The following is a 20,618-nucleotide window of genomic DNA, read 5'->3' on the forward strand; positions in this document are numbered from 1 at the left end:
AACAAAACTGGCCCTAGGACCGATCCTTGGGGCACGCCACTTGATACCGGCTGCCAACTAGACATGGAGCCATTGATCACTACCCTTTGAGCCCGACGATCTAGCCAGCTTTCTATCCACCTTATAGTCCATTCATCCAGCCCATACTTCTTTAACTTGCCAGCAAGAATACTGTGGGAGACTGTATCAAAAGCTTTGCTAAAGTCAAGGAATAACATGTCCACTGCTTTCCTGTCAACCACAAAGCCAGTTATCTCATCATAGAAGGCAATTAGGTTAGTCAGGCATAACTTGCCCTTGGTGAATCCATGCTGACTGTTCCTGATCACTTTCCTCTCCTCTAAGTGCTTCAGAATTGATTCCTTGAGAACTTGCTCCATGATTTTTCCAGGGTCTGAGGTGAGGCTGACTGGCCTGTAGTTCCCAGAATCCTCCTCCTTCCGTTTTTTAAAGATGGGCACTACATTAGCCTTTTTCCAGTCATCTGGGACCTCCCCCGATTGCCATGAGTTTTCAAAGATAATGGCCAATGGGTCTGCAATCTCATCCGCTAACTCCTTTAGCACCCTCAGATGCAGCGCATACGGCCCTATGGACCTGTGCTCATCCAGCTTTTCTAAATAGTCCTGAACCACTTCCGTCTCCACAGAGGGCTGGTCACCTCCTCCCCTTTCTGTGCTGCCAGTGCAGTAGTCTGGGAGCTGACTTTGTTTGTGAAGACAGAGGCAAAAAAAGCATTGAGTACATTAGCTTTTTCCACATCCTCTGTCACTAGGTTGCCTCCCTCATTCAGTAAGGGGTCCACACTTTCCTTGACCACCACCTTGTTGCTAACATACCTGAAGAAACCTGTCTTGTTACTCTTAACTTCTCTTGCTAGCTGCAACTCCAAGTGTGATTTGGCCTTCCTGATTTCACTCCTGCATGCCCGAGCAATATTTTTATACTCCTCCCTGGTCATTTGTCCAATCTTCCACTTCTTGTAAGCTTCTTTTTTGTGTTTAAGATCAGCAAGGATTTCACTTGTTAAGCCAAGCTGGCCGCCTGTCATATTTACTATTCTTTCTACACATTGGGATGGTTTGTTCCTGCAACCTCAATAAGGATTCTTTAAAACACAGCCAGTTCTCCTGGATTCCTTTCCCCCTCCATGTTATTCTCCCAGGGGATCCTGCTCATCAGTTCCCTGAGGGAGTCAAAGTCTGCTTTTCTGAAGCAGGGCTTTGGAGCTGTGCTCCGGCTCCGCTCCAGCTCCAGGCAAAAACCTGCTGCTCCACTGCTCTGGAGCTGCTCCACGCTCCAGCTCCGGGCTCCGCTCCAAAGCCCTGTTCTGAAGTCCAGGGTCCGTATTTTCTTCCTTGTGTCAGGATCCTGAACTCGACCATCTCATGGTTACTGCTTCCCAGGTTCCCATCCGCTTTTACTTCCCCTACTAATGCTTCCCTGTTTGTGAGCAGCAGGTCAAGAAGAGCTCTGCCCCTAGTTGGTTCTTCCAGCACTTGCACCAGGAAATTGTCCCTAAACTTTCCAAAAACTTCCTGGATTGTCTGTGCACCGTTGTATTGCTCTCCCAGCAGATATTGGGGTGATTTGAAGTCCCCCATGAGAACCAGGGCCTGTGATCAGGGCCGGCCTTAGCAAGGGCGGGGCCCAATTCCTCCTGCCGGGGTTGCGCGGTTTGGGGCCGGGGCCGGGGGTGCTCGGCCGGCACTGCTCGGCTGGGGCTGGGTCAGAGTCACTCGGCCGGGGACGGGGACGGTGCCCCGGGGTCCGAGCCAGAGCCGCTGGGGCCGGGGCCGGAGCTGCTCGGGCCAGGGGTACTCAGCTGGGGCCGGAGCCGCCGGGCCGGGGGTGCTCGGGTGGAACCAGTGCCCCGGGACCCGGGCCGGGCCGGGCTGCAGCCAGAGCCACTCGGCGTTGGGCCAGCGCCGCGGGGCTGGGGCCAGCACGCTCAGCCAGAACCGGGGCCGGTGCCCCGGGCCCCGAGCCGGGCTGGAGCCAGAGCCGCTGGGGTCGGGGTTGGGGGTGCTCGGCCGGGGCCGGACTGGGCCGTGCCACGCCTCCCCGGAGCCCTCCTCGCGCCCACCGCCCCAGCTTACCTGCTGCTGCCCGCCTGCCCCTGCTTCTTTTCAGACTTCCCGCGAACAGCTGATTCGCGGGAAGCAGGGGAGGGGAGGATGGGAAAGTGAGCTGGGGGCGGGGGTGTGGTGGACAGCTGCAGGGCCCTCTTAGGTGCGGGCCCGATTCAGCCGAATCGGCCTAAAGCCAGCCCTGCCTGTGATCTAGTAACTTCTGTTAGTTGCCGGAAGAAAGCCTTGTCCACCTCATCCCCCTGGTCTGGTGGTCTATAGCAGACTCCCACCACGACATCCCCTTTGTTGCTCACACTTCTAAACTTAATCCAGAGACACTCAGGTTTTTCTGCAGTTTCATACTGGAGCTCTAAGCAGTCCTACTGCTCTCTTACATACAATGCAACTCCTCCACCTTTTCTGCCCTGCCTATCCATCCATGACAGTACTCCAGTCTCGTGATTTATCCCACCAGGTCTCTGTTATTCCAATCACATCATAATTTCTTGACTGTGCCAGGACTTCCAGTTCTCCCTGCTTGTTTTCCAGGCTTCTTGCATTTGTTTATAGGCACTTAAGATAACTTGCTGATCGTTCTGCTTTCTCAATATGAGGCAGGAGTCCTCCCCTCTTGCGCTCTCCTGCTTGTGCTTCCTCCCAGCATCTCACTTACCTCAGGGCTTTGGTCTCCTTCCCCCGGTGAACCTAGTTTAAAGTCCTCCTCACTAGGTTAGCCAGCCTGCTTGTGAAGATGCTCTTCCCTCTCTTCGTTAAGTGGAGTCTGTCTCTGCCTAGCACTCCTTCTTCTTGGAACACCGTCCCATGGTCAAAGAATCCAAAGCCTTCTTTCCGACACCACCTGCGTAGCCATTCATTGACTTCCACAATTTGATGGTCTCTACCCGGGCCTTTTCCTTCCACAGGGAGGATGGACGAGAACACCACTTGCGCCTCAAACTCCTTTATCCTTCTTCCCAGAGCCACGTAGACGGCAGTGATCCGCTCAAGGTCATTCTTGGCAGTATCATTGATGCCCACGTGGAGAAGCAGGAAGGGGTAGCAATCCGAGGGCTTGATGAGTCTCAGCAGTCTCTCCGTCACATTGTGAAACCTAGCTCCTGGCAAGCAGCACACTTGTATATGTATAGATTACACTCTTAAAAACCAATAGTTCCTGGTAAAAAAACCTCTATCTTCAGACTGTGTCATTAGGAAACTTCTCATGTAACCTTACAAATTGCAAATATTTTTTTTTAAATGTAAATTATTTAAAACCAGTTCCTTTTTCTTACCTGCCAGGCCTCGAGTTCAGTGTTCTCCTGGACTGATGATACCTCTAATACATGACAGTGGAACTGGTCAAATTATGGCTGTTTGACTAGACCTGGGGTGGAGCATAGATTCTTTTTTGTTTTTGATTTTTCTGTTTCCCTCCCCCCCCCCCCCCACACACACACTCTCATTGCTTTTCCCATGTGCTTACACACTAACAGCAGTCATGCAGAGGGAGCATGTGGAGAAGGAATGCATGTGTCAGAAAAACTGCTCAGACTTCCAGCAGGCAGACCATATTTAACAAAGTGGTGAGCCAAATCTCACCCACACATGTCAGTTTGATCAACCCTGTTGTGGTGTATTAGATATTAATGATGTGATATCAGCTCTTGCACCATAGACTTGCTGTAGTGTGGTGGTATTTATGCATTGATTTCTATTATGGTAGTGCCTCCAATGTCACCAGGCACTTTCCAGACATCATATAAAACACAGTTCTTGTCCCCCAAAGAGTGCTGTGCCTAAGAAATTGATTTTAAACTATTTTTAAAAAGCATTTATTACTTTGTAAGGCAGTGAATATGTCTGTTAGTTCTGTGCTAGCAGCTCTACTGCTACGAAAGGAAAAACAATGAAAGCAGATGATGTTTCAACTATGGCTAACTGGTGCCCTCCTTCTCTCATCTGCTAACCTTCCCATTCAATTCTGAAAACTACAAATGAATTAATTACACTCTTCACTACACATTTGAAATACCCTTGCAAATAAACAGAACTGTTATTTGAATGTGTTCATGTGATTACAGGAATCAGTTAAGTGAGTTAAGGAGCATTACTTCAATGTGCAGAAACATGCACACTCATGGATGCAGATATCCACACGTTGTTCATGGCCTGTTTCTGCACCATTTGAAGTCAGTTGGAGAAGGCATAGGTTGTTACTGCACACCTAAATCTGTAAGGAAAATAAATGTTGCATGTGTTTATATAATGCTCTTTCCACTTGGGTAAATTCACTTGTTAACTTTTTTTTTTCCTTTTCTTTTCAAAAATGGCAAAGCTCAAACTGTTAAAACCATTTTAAGTTTCTGGAATGTAAAAGTATCTGGCCATGTCTACACTTACTAGAGATCGATGCTGCTGCAATCGATGCAGTGGGGATTGATTTAGTGTGTCTAGTGAAGACTCACTAAATCGACTGCAGAGCGCTCTCTGGTCGACTACGGTATTCCAGAACAAGAAGATTAAGGTAAGTCGACGGGAGAGTGTCTCCTGTCGACGCAGTGCAGTGTAGACACTGCAGTAAGTCGACCTAAGCTATGCTGACTATGTTATTCACGCAGCTGGAGTAGCTTAACTTGGGTCGACTTACCGCGGTAGTGTAGACAAGGCCTGAGTGTCTGAAATTTTCTTGTAAAAGCCCTAGTCCTCGTCCATACCCCCACACTTGGACTCAGTAGATGGTTAAACTGTTTTTTCCATATTGCAGTATAGTTTTCCTTTTGGCCAAGTATAGTATAGTAATTTCAGGATATAGTGCTCCCTTGCTCTCCAGTGGGAAGGGAGGCCACTCTGCCTTGTTGTCTTGGGGTTTAGTCCTCTGCCTCGGGTTGCACCAGTGGGGCTGAGCCGTAAGCAGTCTAGAGCTTTGGGCCCGTCTGACAGAGGCAAACACACAGCCATGGTCTGGGCCCCTTGTCCCTGCCCCTGAGAAGGGCAGCACCCTGTGTAGTCTCTAGCTCACAGGCTCGCGATAGGGCTGACAGCAAGTAACAATCTAGGGCCCTAGCCTTCGGGCTGGGCTGGTAGCAGGCTGTAGCCTGAGCCTCCCGGCACAGGCAGCCGGCACGGACAACCAGCACAGGTGATAAGTAACAGTCAGCATGGATTTGTCAAGAACAAATTGTGTCAAACCAACCTGATAGCTCTTTGACAGGGTAACAAGCCTTGTGGATAGGGGGGAAGTGGTAGATGTGGTATATTTTGACTTTAGTAAGGCTTTTGATACGGTCTCACATGACTTTCTCATAAACAAACTAGGGAAATACAACCTAGATGGAGCTACTACAAGGTGGATGCATAACTGGTTGGAAAATCGTTTCCAGAGAGTAGTTATCAGTGGTTCACTGTCATGCTGGAATGGCATAGCAAGTGGATCCTGCAGGGATTGGTTCTGGGTCCGTTTCTGTTCAATATCTTCATCAAGGTTTTAGAGACTAGACATAAAGTTTGCGAATGATACCAAGCTGGGAGGTGTTGCAAGTGCTTTGGAGGATAGGATTAAAATTCAAAATGATCTGGACAAACTGGAGAAATGGGCTGAAGTAAATAGGATGAAATTCAATAAGATAAATGCAAAGTACTCCACTTAGGAAGGAACAATCCGTTGCGCACACACAAAATGGGAAAGGACTGCCTAGGAAGGAGTACTGCGGAAAGGGATCTTTGGGTCATAGTGGACCACAAGCTAAATATAAGTCAATAGTGTAACGCTGTTTCAAAAAAGCAAACATCATTCTGGGATGTATTAGCAGGAGTATTGTAAGCAAAACATGAGAAGTAATTCTTCCGCTCTACTCTGCGCTGATTAGGCCTCAACTGGAGTATTGTATCCAGTTCTGGGCACCACATTTCAGGAAAGATGTGGACAAATTGGAGAAAATCCAGAGAAGAGCAAAAAAGAAAGGTTAAAGGTCTAGAAAACATGATCTACGAGGGAAGATTGAAAAAATTGGGTTCGTTTAATTTGGAAAAGAGAAGACTGAGAGGGGACATGATAGAGCCACCCTGACAGGAAGTTTTTCCTAATGTCCAATCTAAACCTCCTTCATTTTATGTACTTGATAACAGTTTTCAAGTACATAAAAAGTTGTTACAAGGAGGAGAGCAAAGAATTGTTTTTCTTAACCACTGAGGATAGGACAAGAAGGAATGGGCTTAAATTGCAGCAAGGGAGGTGTAGGTTGGACATTAGGAAAAACTTCCTAACTGTCAGGGTGGTTAAGCACTGGAATAAATTGCCTAGGGAGGTTGTGGAGGAATCTCCATCACTGGAGATTGTTAAGAGTAAGTTAGACAAACACCTGTCAGGAATGGTCTAGATAATACTTAGTCCTGCCATGAGTGCAGGGTACTGGACTAGATGACCTCTCTAGGTCCCTTCCAGTCCAATGATTTTATGATTATTTTCAGTGCTGCTCTTTGGCTTGTCTGCAGCCCCTCATGTTCACAAAGTGTTTGGTGGTGGTAGCAGCATTCCTATGATGGTCAAGAGTTCACATGTTCACTTGCCTAGATGCCTGGCTGGTGAGAAGCTGGTCCTGGTCTCAGGTTCTGTCCAGCACAGCCAATATCCAGATAAGTCAATTCTGTCACCTACACAAAAATTAGAATGTATTGGAGTAGTCCTGGATTTTAGGAAGGCCAAGGCCCTCCAGCCATGGTTGCAATTTCAAACATTGTGTGCCATTGCTCTAGACTTAAAGGCACATTGTGGCACTACAGTACAGAACTCCCTAAAGCATCTAGGACACAAGACAGCATGTATTTACCTAGTGCAGTACTGCCAGACTGCACTTCAGAATGTTACAAGGTTGGTTAGTACTGGTGTATTCACCAATCTCTCATCATATGGACATGGTGGTCCAAGTACCAAATCAGGTCTTGTCCTGTCTGGACTGGTGGACAGAACCCTCCAGTGTTTGTGTTGGACTTCACTTTGCTGCTCCAAAACAGATGCTCACCTTAGTTACAGATGCATTGGAACTGGATCTGGGGGAATCACTTGGGTGTTCTGCCGACACAAGCTCTTTGGTCTGCTTAGGATCTAAAGCTACATATAAATGTAAGGAAATTGTGAGCCGTCCATTTGGCTTGTATAGTGTTTCTTCTACACATTGAACAAAAGAATTTGATGGTGCTAATAGACAATAGAGCAGCCAGGTTTTATGTGAATAAGCAAGGAGAATCCCGATCAATGCATTTGTGCCAAGAAGCGATTCTCCTTGGTGATTTCCATATCACCACTTGGATCCACCTTCCAGGGATGCAGAATGTTCTGGCAGGCCACCTAAGCAGGTTGTTTATCATTCACCGTGAGTGATTCCTTTGTCCAGATACTGCCAGATAAATTTTCCAGCTCTGGGGAACTCCCACAGAAGCAACGGAGGCCAATAGAACATGTAATCAGTTTTGTTCCCAAGCCGGGTTATAGCCTGGGTTCTTTGACAAATGCTTTCCTATTACCATGATCAAATAGCCTGCTGTATGCCTCCCCTCTGGTTCCGCTCCTGCCCAAAATCAAACAAGACTAGGCTCACCTCATACTCATAGCTCCAGCATGTCCCCATCAGTACTGATTTTCAGCTTCAGTAGCCTTATTGGTCAAATCTCCACTGTCACTCCTGCTAGACACAGACATGGTCTCTCAGAACCAGGTTCTACATCCCAACCTGAAGGCCTTCCACCTGATGGTCTGGATGCTTCATGGCTGATGTAGTTGGAAGTGGTTTATTTTTAAGGGAGTACAGGAAGTGCTTCTGAGTAGTAGAAAGCCTTTGAATAGGGGTATTTACCTGTTTAAATGGAAAAGATTCTCCACCTGTTCCTGGCAAAAAAGCATTTTCATGGCTCGGACTGTTATCCAGCATATATTGAACAAATCTCTTGTTCCTGAAACAACAATGGTTAACTTTTAGTTCCATCAAAGTACACCTGATGGCTGTGTTGGCTTTCCACCCTCCTGTTGACAACTGCTCACTCTTCTCCCATCCTATGTCTATCAGATTTTTGAAAGGTCTCGACAGATTATATCCACAGGTACAGGAACTTAAATCTAATTTTAGGAAAGCTGATGGGTCCTCCCTTTGAGTCACGGGTGACCTGTTCCCTGCTACACCTTTCAATGAAAGTGGCTATTTAGTTGCCATTACCTCAGCCAGGAGAGTGGGGGAATTGCGAGCTCTAGTATCATAATCTCCCTGTATGGTCTTCTGTAGAGAGAGAGTTTTACTTTTGCCCTCACCTGAAGTTTCTTACTGAAGAGGTTTCCAGTTTTCACATTAACCAAGCAATCTATTTATTTACCGATCATCTTTCCAAAGCCTCATGCCCATAAAGATGAATAAAAGCTCTACACTCTAGGTGGTAGAAGAGCTTTGGCTTTTTATCTGAACCAGACTAACCGTTTAGGTCTTTGGTGGAACTGTTCATCACAATTGCAGACAGAATGAAAGGCTGTCCAGCGTCTACCCAAACAGTCTCTTCTTGGATATCCACTTGTTTTCGATTAGGCTACCAGCTGACAGATGTGATGCCCCAGAGAAGAGTTTTGGCAGAGTCAAACAGGTCTCAGGTAGCTTCTGCAGCCTTTCCCATCTTGGACATTTGCAAGGTTGCAACCTGGTCATTATGCCATACGTTTGCCTCTCATTATGCTATCTCTCAGCAATTCAGAGACGATGCCCAGTTTGGATGAGTAATCCTCTGTTCCCTATTCAAGTAGACTCCGAGCCAACCTCCAGTTTGTACTGTTTGAGACCTACAGTGGAATGGACATGTGCAGTCATGCAAAGAAAAAAGAGTTACTAATCTTTTCCCGTGATTGTTGTGCATGTTCATTTCATGATCCATCATCCTTCCCCTCTCTATTGGAGTCTATCCAGTAGGAAGGAACTGATGGGTGCCAGGGCCAACTCTGCCATTTACATCTGCGTGCAGTAGCATGGGGTAGCAGAGGGCAATTGGGTTGCTGCGATGCGTACCACTGAGGGAAAAATCTGACAACTGGGCACGACGCACCTAGAGTAAAACATGTGTAACACATCTTGAAGAACAACAGTTACAGTAAAAGGTTAGTTAAAGGTTTCTGTTTCCAATATTGTACAGTAGTCACACTAAACATTTCTTCCATTTTGAGTGAGATTCCCTGTTCTTAAAATGGGAAATACCACTGCATAGATCTTTGAATATTATTGAGGAAGAAGAGGATAGATTTGGACATGACCACTTATATGTGCAGGACAAGAGAGGGACAGGCTGAAGATGACTTCTAGATTGTGGGTTTGGATAGAGGTGGTGTCAATAGTGATAGAAAATACAAGGAGAGGAATAAGCGTTTTGAACTTTTAAGTAGAGAGCAAGTCATACAAGAGGATATGTTGGAGAGTCAGACTGAAATGTGAGACTGGATTGATGGGGACCTGTCAGTGATTGAAAGGTATAACACGAGTTTTATAAAAGGAAATAGCCTTTGAAATACAAGTGATGGTGCATCTTCAACTCTATTACAAAAATAATCTACCTTTAAAAATGTGGTCTTTAGAGGTTAGAATGGATGTCTATTTTTGTTGCAATAGCTTATCTCCTCTAGTTTTTCATAAATTCACATCCATGTTGGTGTCAGAATGAAAGAACAATTAACTCCTTTGAAATAGTGATTTTTCTATGTAAAAGCCTTTAAGTAGTGACCTGCTTTTTCTCATATTTGAGCTCTAAAACGCAAAATAAGCTTTTCAAGAGTATTAGAAGTCCTAGTTATCTAATTATCTAACTTTGACTCCAAAACTAGGAAAACAAATACAAAAATAGTGACATACCGTGAAAACTGGATAAGACATGTGATAGACCCAGGCCAGTTGGGTACAGCAGAATAGCAGAAGGCAGATATACTGGCCACTGGATTAACAGTTTTCTGTTCCCTGATTGACCAGAGCAGGGCCTGCTCCAGGCTAATGAGAACACCTGACTCCAATTAACCTGCAAAGAGTCAGGTGAGGGCATTAAGCTAATGTGACCACCTGACTCTAATTAAGGCCCGCTGATACTATAAAAAGGGCTCACTCCAGTCAGGCAGAGGAGAGCTAGGGAGCCAGAGGAGAGGAAGTGTGGCTGAAGGGCTGGTTAATGAAGACACCCTCAAGTTATTGATAAGGGAGCCCTAAGGTAAGGGAGAAGCAGGAGAGCTGTGGGGAAGTGGCCCAGGGAAATGTAGCAACTCTGGCAGTGAAAGGTTGGCTGCCAACAGCTGCTACCATTAGGGTCCCTGGGCCGGAACCCAGAGTAGAGGGCGGGCCCGGGTTCCCCCCAACCTACCACTACTGGAACACCTCCTGGGAGGGGAAGTCAGTCCCCTGTCAGGACAGGAGGCTAAACTGTTCTAAAACAAGCTCTAGGGACAACAGAGACTGTGGGAGTTCTCTCACCAACCTCCTTGCTGGCTTGTGATGAAAAGGGCTCAGTAGACTGTAACCCTGGCCCTAGAGAGAGAAGGGCTATGTGGAGGGTCACAGAGAGCCACTGAGGCTAGCATATACCGCCTAGAAACGCAGGACCCGCGGGGACAAGGTCAGAGCTCTGCCACACATCTACATAGCTACTTTTTCATTATAGGTCTTCATCTTGCCCTTTCATGCAGAGTGGTTCTTTTCTTGTCTGCTATGCAGATCTCCACTCATTTTAGATTCGTCTTACCCTGCTGCTCTCTGAATGGGTTGCAGTGGGTTGATTTTAAACTAAGTGCAAATATCTACATGTGCATGTGAAGAAGGTGTCAGCATGGTAGCTGTGCAAACCCCTGCCTCTTTGTTGTGGTCAGTTGATTGTGACACTGTGTGTGTGTAAAGTTTGGGTTTTTTGTGTGTGTAAGGTTTCCCCTCCCTCCATCTGAATAAACTAGAATGAACTACAAAATATTTTGTTATGGCATTGAACAGTTTTTCTGTTGTGTTTTGGGGGTTATTACCCTTGTGTTTCTTTCTAAAATGTAATTGCTTCATTGCCTGGATAGTTTCGCATAATTGATCTTCTTGGAAAATCTAGGTTCATATTTTGTCCTGAGTGAGGACAAAATCAGATGCCAGTAGTTGTTGATGTAGACCTGATCACATTTCAATTAATTCAGTTCTCTCATTATTTTCACTGGGCTACTGTTGAAATTGAGAGATTTAAAAACGTTTTTTGGATACGGTATTTTCTCTCATGGTTGACGTTTTGCAACCCACCCATCTAGTTTCCCTTGTTGGCAGCAACTTGCATATGGACAGGCTACTCTGCCTACAGTGCCAAAAAAGAAACGAGAGCTGATTTCACTGTCTTCTGTGAATTCTTTGCATCAATCCTTTCCCCTTGTTCTTCATAACTGGTGCCTGGTTAATCCTTTGTGCCTGGCATATGGTTTCTTTGGGTAGATCTGTTTGTACCATTGCTGATATTATTCGCTTTTTCGTATTATTACATAGGCAATCACCATTTGAGATGCTGATATTTTTAGCACTTAAAATGATGGAGTCTTCATTTTGTTGGTTTACTTCCACATCATCTGGTCCTGGTGTTTACACTGAACATATAAAGGATCATCCAGCAAAAGCTTAAAAGCACTGGGCCTAGAGATAGGCTCTGTGACTGCTATGTAACCATAATGAAACAGGAATGCAGACTTTTCCTTGGCACTCCTCTGATTTCTTCCTCTGATGCCTGTATGGGATCATTCCTATCCATGACCTTAACCTGTGTGATTTTTGTCTCTCTGAAGTTTCATTGAGCTTTTCACCTATGCATTCAGTATTAAGGCTCTGTCTGGCTCCAGAAAAGTTCTGGAGTGAGCTTTTGATTCATGTAAATGATTGTGTAGAATGTATATCCCCTGGAGAGGTTAGATGGCCCGGTGGTTTAGGGGAATGGTTCCCCCTTCTGAAGCTAGAAGTCATGCATTCAAATGTGTCTGTAGTGTGAGGAGTAAAAATTGCTCTCTTTATATTTTACAATGGTTCCTTCAGACCTTGAAAGCTATGAATCTCTGTGAAAGAGGGAGGAGTTTTTCTTAGGATATCCCTTCATTCCTGGAAAACTTCATAGGCTGAAAGACTGCAAAATGCTAGCTGGATATGTCCAAGGATACTGGAAAATTGCAAGAAATTTGTTTTATTTGATTTACCAATAGGGAGGGTGTGGTGGGGATTAAATGTTTGTGTTCCAGAACATTTCTCAGCAGCAAGGTTGATGGAAAGATTAATTCTGGTATATCCCCTGGCTGCTTGGGGCTCAAGACGAGACACTTAATCATTCTCTTGAGAGAACATGCAAGTACAGAGCTTATTGATGATTGGAAATTCTAAACACATGCAAGTCATTTTACACTAAGTTCAGGTTCTCCATTTAGAGTAATGTTAAAACCATGTCATGAGAAAATACTGTAATTCTTGCTTCAATATCGTAGAACCCATGTTACACATAGGTTTCAGAAAACTGGCAGAAACCTTCAGAGGATCAAGGCACTTGGTTTAGCAGACTTTAAAATCTGCAACACAGCCAGCTGGCCGGCATCCCCAGTGCCAGCTGGCTCAGCAGCAGAAGAGATGGCAGCTGTGCTTTGGGAACCCTGCACACAGAGAGGAAGCCATGCTGACAGGGGAAGCTCTGAAAATCTAGTGACAGAATTAAGCTCTGTTAACCAAGATCAGTCAGTTGGGATTATGTATTAATTCGAATCATAAATGTGTCTTTTCTCTCAACGAGATAACTCTGTATCTTCCTACCACTTTTTTTTGAGTTCCTGTGTCAGTCACTCATGGTAGCACGGTTGGATTAGACTTCTATCACAGCAAGTCATTGGCTGTTTCTTGGTCACTATCAAATTTCAAATGAAATAGAAATTGGAAGTAATCTAAAATTTGCAGGACTACAAGTACACCATGTAGTGTACCTGATTTAGCTGTTCTTTTCCACGTAGTACGAAAATAGAGAAAGAGAAAAAGGAGCATGCTAAGCTACATGGAATGATCCGTACAGAAATAAGTGGAGCTGAAATTGCAGAAGAGATGGAGAAAGAAAGACGGTTCTTCCAGCTTCAGATGTGTGAGGTAAGGTTTAACATAGAATACAATTGTTCCATTAATATTCTTAAAAAGGAAATTTGAGAAAAGATAGAGTCTGTGTTATGACAAACTGTTGCATTCAAAGGAAACTTGAAGTTTTTTATTGGACTCAGGATATTAAACTTCTTCGCCCTGCCACACTAACTTCAACAAGGAATCTACATTCTCTGCTATTTCACGTACAAATACATTATAGAATCACCTATGTCTCATTCAATACGTTATTCACAGATGAAATTAAACAGTTAGTCTTCACACTACCACTACGCCACAAATTATTTAGGGTTTAGGCCGCTATCTGTAGCAGTGGAGTAATATGAAAATCTCAGTTCCACATCATTGGGCTGGTATTGAAAAACAAACCGCCATTAGTAATGGACTTTGCCTTTCACATTCTTCATGATGATAGTAATAATGTAACAATGATTGTTTGTAATTGTGTAGCATTTGATGTACGGCTCCCATCCTTTTTGGTTTCATGTTACAGGGAGCCAGACTTTAAGACCCGGTTAGAAAATTGAGCCTCTTCTATTGAGACATTCTAGATCAGGGGTGGACAAAACTGATCTTCTGAGCCGCATACGACAATCTTCAGAAGTTTGAGAGCCTGGGTGCGCCTGCCAGGGCTTGGGGCTTCTGCCCCATGGGAGGAACCTGCCGGAGTTTGGGGCTTCAGCCCCATTCCTGCTGAAGCTCTGAGCCCCGGCAGGTGTGCCCCATGGGGCTGAAGTCCTGAGAGCCCCACATCCCCACTGGTCAGAAGCCTCTATCTCACCAACCTGCTGCAAGGCAGAGGTCCTGAGCTCCCCCGCCCCCAGTCAGGTAGGTGGAGAAGGAGGGGACGTGGGGGACTCTGTGAGCCGCACTTTAATTGTAAAAGAGCTGCATGTGGCTTGCGATCCACGGTTTGGCCACCCCCACTCTAGATTCTAGTGTTGGTTGGAGCTAATTGATTCCACATGCTGGTGTGACTGTAGCGATTCATTAGAAAAGCCCTGTATTCCTATACAGAGTCTAAGGGCTGGTGTACGCTGGCAAGTTTCTGCATAGTAAAGCAGTTTTTAGTGCTCAAGCTGCAGATGTGTACACACTGCCAAGCCATTTTGTGCGCAGAAACTCCTCAGTTGCAGCGCTGCAAAAAAACCCCACCTCGACGAGAGTCGTAAGGCTATTTGTGCAGAGGCTCCAGCGCTCTGTTGCCAGTGTAGACACTTGATTGTTTTCTGCACTGTACTTGGCCTCCAGAGCTGTCCCATAATGCTGCAAGTGATCGCTTTGCTCATTGTTTTGAACTCGGCTGCCCTGGAGACATGTGCCCCATCCCTTTCAAATGCTGTTTCTGACAGCCATTGCGTGCTGTGCTGATCTGCTCTGTGATACAAAGCAAACCATTATTGTGGAACGCTCATGCTCTTGAACGCAGAGGCAGAGTGGGGTGTGCATGCGTGCGTATGATTGCTGTGCAGAGAGCCCAGGGAGGGAGGTGGGGACTGATGTCAGGGTTTCCCCTTCCCCCGTCTCAGGGCTGGTTGCTTCCTGACGCTGTCTGAACTTACAAGACAGCATGCTGACACACTCTGTCCCCCAAAACACACGGTCTCTCTCTCTTCCCCCCCCCCCCCATACACGTACGCACCCTGTCAAACACTCTTTCCCCACCCCCCACTTCAGTTGAAAAGCAGCTGGCAATGTAGTTAGGATGTCCATGGAACAATGGGATTGGGAAACCTGCATCATGTGATGCTGACACTGTCCCATGAGGCATTGGAAACCCTTCCCAAAGCAGCCTGTGGCCAGTTGCACAGTGGGATAGCTACCACAATGCACTGCTGTCTTTGCCATTGCAAGAGGTGCTGATGTGGATGCGCTCCAGCATCACGAGGAGCACAGTGTGGACACGCAACAGCGGTTTAATTCCAGCGTTTTAATAAAAGTGTTATATCTTGTGGCTCAGAAACTTTCCAGTGTAGACATACCCTCAGACTGAGTTTTTCACAGCTGGCAAGGGGATTTGGACCTCCATTCATTTTAAAAGGGAAATGGGTGTCCAAATCCTCTGGACAGCTTTGAAAATCCCACTTGAAAAATTTGCTGCTTTCCACTTTCCTCAAGCCCTCACTAGTTCTATGTAGGAGAAGCTCAAATACTGTGAAGAGGAGCACATCATAAGAACCTGCTGTATAGGATAATGTTCCTGATGTTGCTACAACAGTGAAAATTTTTAGGAAAAAAGAATGGTGTAGATGAGATCAAGCTTGGGGCTTTTAAGCTTAGTTGAATCTCTTCACTTTAAAAAAGCTGAAAGTACTTTGTATGAAGCTGGTTGGATGCTTTCATCCATTCAATGCTTGATTTGAACAAGCACAATAAAATGAAGCACTGAAGGCTGTGCTTGAGTATTCAGTCATACAGAAAGGATTAAATATATTCCATAACCATATCCTGTAGACAATAACGTTCCATGGTTCATGATCTTGAATAGGTAAGGAAGAAGAAATAAATTAAATAAACCTATACCACTTTGAAGCTTTCATTTTGCAAGATATAATATATTCTCCAGTTGTTGGCATTTCAGTTTAATTTTAGTGATGCTTCAAAAATTCCTACAGAATTTCTGCAGCCCTTATTATAGCTTGTTTTCTTTGCTGTGCAATAAAATCCTTATTTTTTTCGGTAATGAAGCACTGCATTTTGTGTGTGTGCATCTCTTGCTTTCCTTGAGTTCCTTCCTTCCCAGGCTCTCTTAAGAAATGTCAGAGAAGAAGCAACTCAGCTGTTACAAGAAGGGCTCTATATGTGGTTGTAAAGTTCAGCATTGCCAGTTCTCACACATTTCTTATGGGTGACGTGATTTGACCCCTACTTTACAGAAGCTCACGATGATTTGAAGAGCTACAGCCTTCACATGATTTTGGAGAAGCAAAATGAGAGAGAGACCCCTTTCCCTTCCTAAAATGCCTTACGGCTTAGAGGAAGGTGCATTAAACTGCAAGCCCAGAGACCATGAGTTTTTGGTCCTAGCTTGTCCACCGAATGCGGTTGATATTTCTGTGCCCTTCATATCCCTTATTTTGAGTCAAGGTTTCATAACTTGTGGGAATAACTATCATTTACCAGTTTCACAGAGAAGATAACTAAGAACTTGCAAAAGGTCACTTCAGTCAGAGCTAGGAATAGAACCTAGCATTCTGAGATAATAGAGTTTTGTTATCCACTCTGCCACACCTTTCAGAAGGAACATGTCAGTTTTGGTCAGGGGTGAGCAAACTTTTTGGCCTGAGGGCCACATCTGGGTGGGGAAATTGCATGCAGGGCCATGAATGTAGGGCTGGGCAGGGGGTTGGGGTGCGGGAGGGAGTGCAGGGTGTGGGAGGGAGTGCAGTGTGAAAATCCCTTCTGGCATATGAACATGTTTATTGCCAGATAGATGTATCGTGGGCTTGCACCATGGCTGGCTTGACTGTGAATGTGCATCTAGATGCCACTGTTTGGTTACAGGATAATTTCCTGAAGGCCCTCCAGGTCTCCCTCATGCTTCTTGTGATCTGACTTTTAGTAGGTCTCAAGAGTTAAAGGGCAACGGTTTGAGTTAGCAACAGATGAGTATCCTAATTGGATATCAAGATTTGGCATTGACACCAGTTGTTTGAGGTTTGGTTGATGCCCTGAGGTCTTTCTTCCACATGGTCAAATTTTTTTCAGCTTTTCGAAATCTGTTGTGGTTGTTAAAGCTTGTTGAAATATAATTGAAAATTTTTAAATTACCATTCCTATAAATCACAAATATGAAAAAGTAATTGATCTTTCATTAATTTTACTTCTGTGAATTACTGTTTTAACAGTACCTTCTGAAAGTCAATGAAATCAAGATTAAAAAAGGAGTTGACTTGCTTCAGAATCTGATCAAGTATTTTCATGCACAGTGCAAGTAAGTTTTATGTTTCTTTGTTTGAAAAGATTCTATAGTTACAATATTTTGCATTTTCATGGAAACTGGTAGCGGCAATAACTTTTCCACAAATATTTTTCTGTGTCTTCAAAATAGATCTAAGACTCAGCTGAACATGTTTCACTGCAGACTTTAGACATATTGATTTGGTCTAATAGATCAGTTACTGGTTTGTTGCTATATTACTTAATATGAAATGAGGTGTTAGATTGAGCTAATATTGTGGCATGTTGTCGTCTGCAACACATAATCAGCACACGATCGCTTGTCGTGTTTAGTAATCTGTCCATGGAAGGGAGCGAGACAGATTGGCCTGCTGGCTTTGAAATCTTTCTGAGTGTATCTATCAATGAGCAAAGTCAGTTCTGTTCTCTCTAAAAATACATTGGGTAAACAATAGCATAAAAGTGCGTTGAGAGAATGGCTTTACTTTATTTCTAACTGAATGGAGAACTTCAATAATGAGAAACTCAGAAGCCCTCATTAGACTGCAGGATACTAGGACTTGTTTTACTCTATTTATTTTTGACAGATTGATAATATAGCAATAAACTCATTATTCTGAAGTGTGAATGACATTATCAACCTGTTTAGATCCATAAACCTCCCTCTTAAAAGAATACCATAAAGTTGTATAAAAGGTAAATTTTCTTTGCTGTACTACTAGTAATACTCAAAAATCACTTTCATTGTTGACAATCTTTGTCATTCATCTACTTTATGCATTTCATTGAACTTGGGCAATGAAAATAATTTTTTTGCCATGTGGTTCACAATGCTGCAATATTTGTGTTGCAAACACTGCAGAGTAATATTTAATGTAAACAAACTGTGTGTGTGTTTGCTCTATTTTTTAATCATGAAAATGTTAAAAATGTTCAGAATGTTTTTATTTAATTAAAAAGTACTGGAATAGAAAGGATAAGGGAACACGATCATAGTTATTCGAACTGTCTGTGCACATACTTATCAAATGCTTGGCAATAAGTGATTGCTTGGGTTCCTTTGAGAAGCGGAGGGATCTTCCTTTCTATTGGAAGCTCCCATCAGATCCTGAGACACTAGACTTTAAAAGTCATGATGTTTTTATATGCAGAAGAACCGTCAGTGTTCTAAAACTGGGTGGTGGGGTGCCGGGGAAGAGATTGCATATTTTTAGTGAGAAAGAGGAAAACTTTTTGAGCAGGTTGATTTTAAATTGATGTCAGGGATTTTTTTAAAGCTGTTCAGAGAACTGGAACGTTAGAATGAGTTTTCAAGAAGATGGATTAGTGGGCAGATTTGCAGGTTAATTGGTTCAAAGTGCATGAAATGAATGTATCCTGTGGCCTTGCAGTTTGAATTTTCATAATTCGTTGCATGGCTCTCACTTCTATGTATATGGAGTCTGTGTATATACGTTTACCAGCTTCTGCCATGTCTCTTTCTTCAGTAAAGTGCTTTTAACAGAAAAGAACAAAATAGCTTGAGCATTAGAAATTAATTCTAACAATACTATTTCCTTTCTGCCTTTTTTTTTTAAAGTTTCTTCCAGGATGGACTGAAAGCAGTTGAAAGTCTCAAGCCTTCAATTGAAACACTCTCAACTGATCTTCACACAGTAAGTAGCAGTCTGCCATACTGCTTTTTCAAATTTTGTGTTTATTAAAGAAATCTAATCTTTTTGATTCAGACTTATTGAGTAGAGCTTTGAGTAGATTATAAAACTGTTGCTGTTGTTTGTATTGCTGTAATGAGTAGAAGTACTAGTCATGGACCAAGACCATATTGTGGTAGGTGCAGTATGAACATAGAACAAAAAGACAGTCTCTGTCCCAGAGAACTTACAGTCAAAGTATAAGACAAAAGCAAATGGAGACAGAGACACAGGGGAGTACAAGTAAACAGTGAGACAAAAGGTGAGACAGCATGGTAGGCAGTGGTCTCAGCACACCAGCAGCCAAACCATTGTCAAGTTTTTTGTAGGCATATGGGTAAAGGAACTTATTGTTTCTCTCTGGTATTTTCATTCTTGTTGATCATTTGTCAGGAAATCTGAACCAGTTAAGCAACAAGCTGTAAAGAAATGTGTTAATATAAATAGTAACACATTAATTTTTAACCTTTGTCATGTCTGCATCTGTACTCTAGATTAAACAAGCACAGGATGAGGAAAGGAAACAACTAATACAGCTTAGAGATATTTTAAAATCAGCACTCCAAGTTGAGCAGAAAGAGGTGAGCATATAAGGTGATTTAACTTTGAAATACCCATTGTAAATACAATTCTAATTTAATGTTAGTATTTGAAGTACAAACAATTATTTATACCAGCAATATAAATCTATTCTTTGGTTTTGGTTAAATTATTAATCTTTGTCTTGATGCTGATGTTAAGTGCTTATGACAATTTTTTTAAAGGAAGGAATCCTTGCAGACTTTTAGTGAGAGCTTGCAAAAGGACTTCCCTGCTTGTCTCTTTCTAGTATTGTAAAATGCTTGAGTGGTTTGGGCAGTGCCATGAACTGTAGATGAGTGGTTCTTTCTCAAACTGAGAACGAAAGGACTTTGATATCAATAAGACCCAGGCAGTAAAGAGCTTATCTAGTAAATGTAGTCTCAAATACCAGTAACATTATTTTTAACTAACATAAATCCAAACCCCCAAATGCCTCATCTACAACAGTAACAATGGAGCTGGAAGTTCTGCTGCAATACCTCACCTCTCAAAGCTGTCAGTATGTTGAGTCACTTAAACTGTTCCATCGATTAAATTATTCATCTGATTAGTACAAATGCAGTCTCTGAGTTTTAACCAGGATTTCTCAGTCAAGTTCTAAACATACTGAGGGAGCTTCAGCCTGCAACCTATGGTTTGGACCCATGCCTCTTGTGGCTGATTATAATCTAGCCTGGAATATTGGGTTTACCACTGGCTGAGATCATCATTGGTTTCCCTTGTTTAGACAAAGTGGCACTTTTCTTCTTTCAAGTAGTTGTTGGATCAGTCACAATTCAGGGCAACTACACCTGTATCCCCTCTCCATGGTCCACCAAGGGCACCCACTGTAGGCTCCTGGCTCCTCAGCCATCACCTCTCATGGGCAGAGACCTGTGTCTCTCTCCCTCCTGACCAGGGTTTTTCAAGGCTGCACATCTCCCTGCCTGCACTGTGATATTCCAGCAAGCCAGACTGCCTAAGCAGGTCAGTGTCTGTACATTGGTATGCCAGGCATAACTGCCCGCAGTTATAAGTTACCATGCAGCTCTTTCTAAGCAAGCACATTTATTCTTTAAGTGAAAACATTACAGAGAAAAGGTATTAAAAACAATAAAGGAACCTAAACATATGCTAAAAAGCTAAACAAAGATCACCGCAGTTCCGGGTTCTGGAAGGTGTCATTCCTGAAGAATTGTGGCTCCCTTGGCTGGACGGTCCTGTAGTGTTGCTGGATCAGAAAGGAGGCCCTA

General features: G+C 43.8%; 1 protein-coding gene across 4 annotated transcripts in view; it reads left to right on the plus strand.

Annotated features, from left to right (window-relative positions):
- ASAP2 (ArfGAP with SH3 domain, ankyrin repeat and PH domain 2) overlaps nucleotides 1-20,618 on the plus strand; it is a 173,105-nt gene that overhangs the window by 71,713 nt on the left and 80,774 nt on the right. For all 4 annotated transcript variants that reach the window (XM_034766472.1, XM_034766474.1, XM_034766473.1 and 1 more), the window contains exons 6-9: nucleotides 13,075-13,204; nucleotides 17,062-17,147; nucleotides 18,693-18,768; nucleotides 19,299-19,385. In XM_034766472.1, coding sequence (XP_034622363.1) covers nucleotides 13,075-13,204; nucleotides 17,062-17,147; nucleotides 18,693-18,768; nucleotides 19,299-19,385 — 379 coding nt within the window. The remainder of the gene's footprint in view (nucleotides 1-13,074; nucleotides 13,205-17,061; nucleotides 17,148-18,692; nucleotides 18,769-19,298; nucleotides 19,386-20,618) is intronic.

The sequence above is a fragment of the Trachemys scripta genome, chromosome 3 (genome assembly GCF_013100865.1).
Source record: "Trachemys scripta elegans isolate TJP31775 chromosome 3, CAS_Tse_1.0, whole genome shotgun sequence".
Lineage (NCBI taxonomy): Eukaryota > Metazoa > Chordata > Testudines > Emydidae > Trachemys > Trachemys scripta.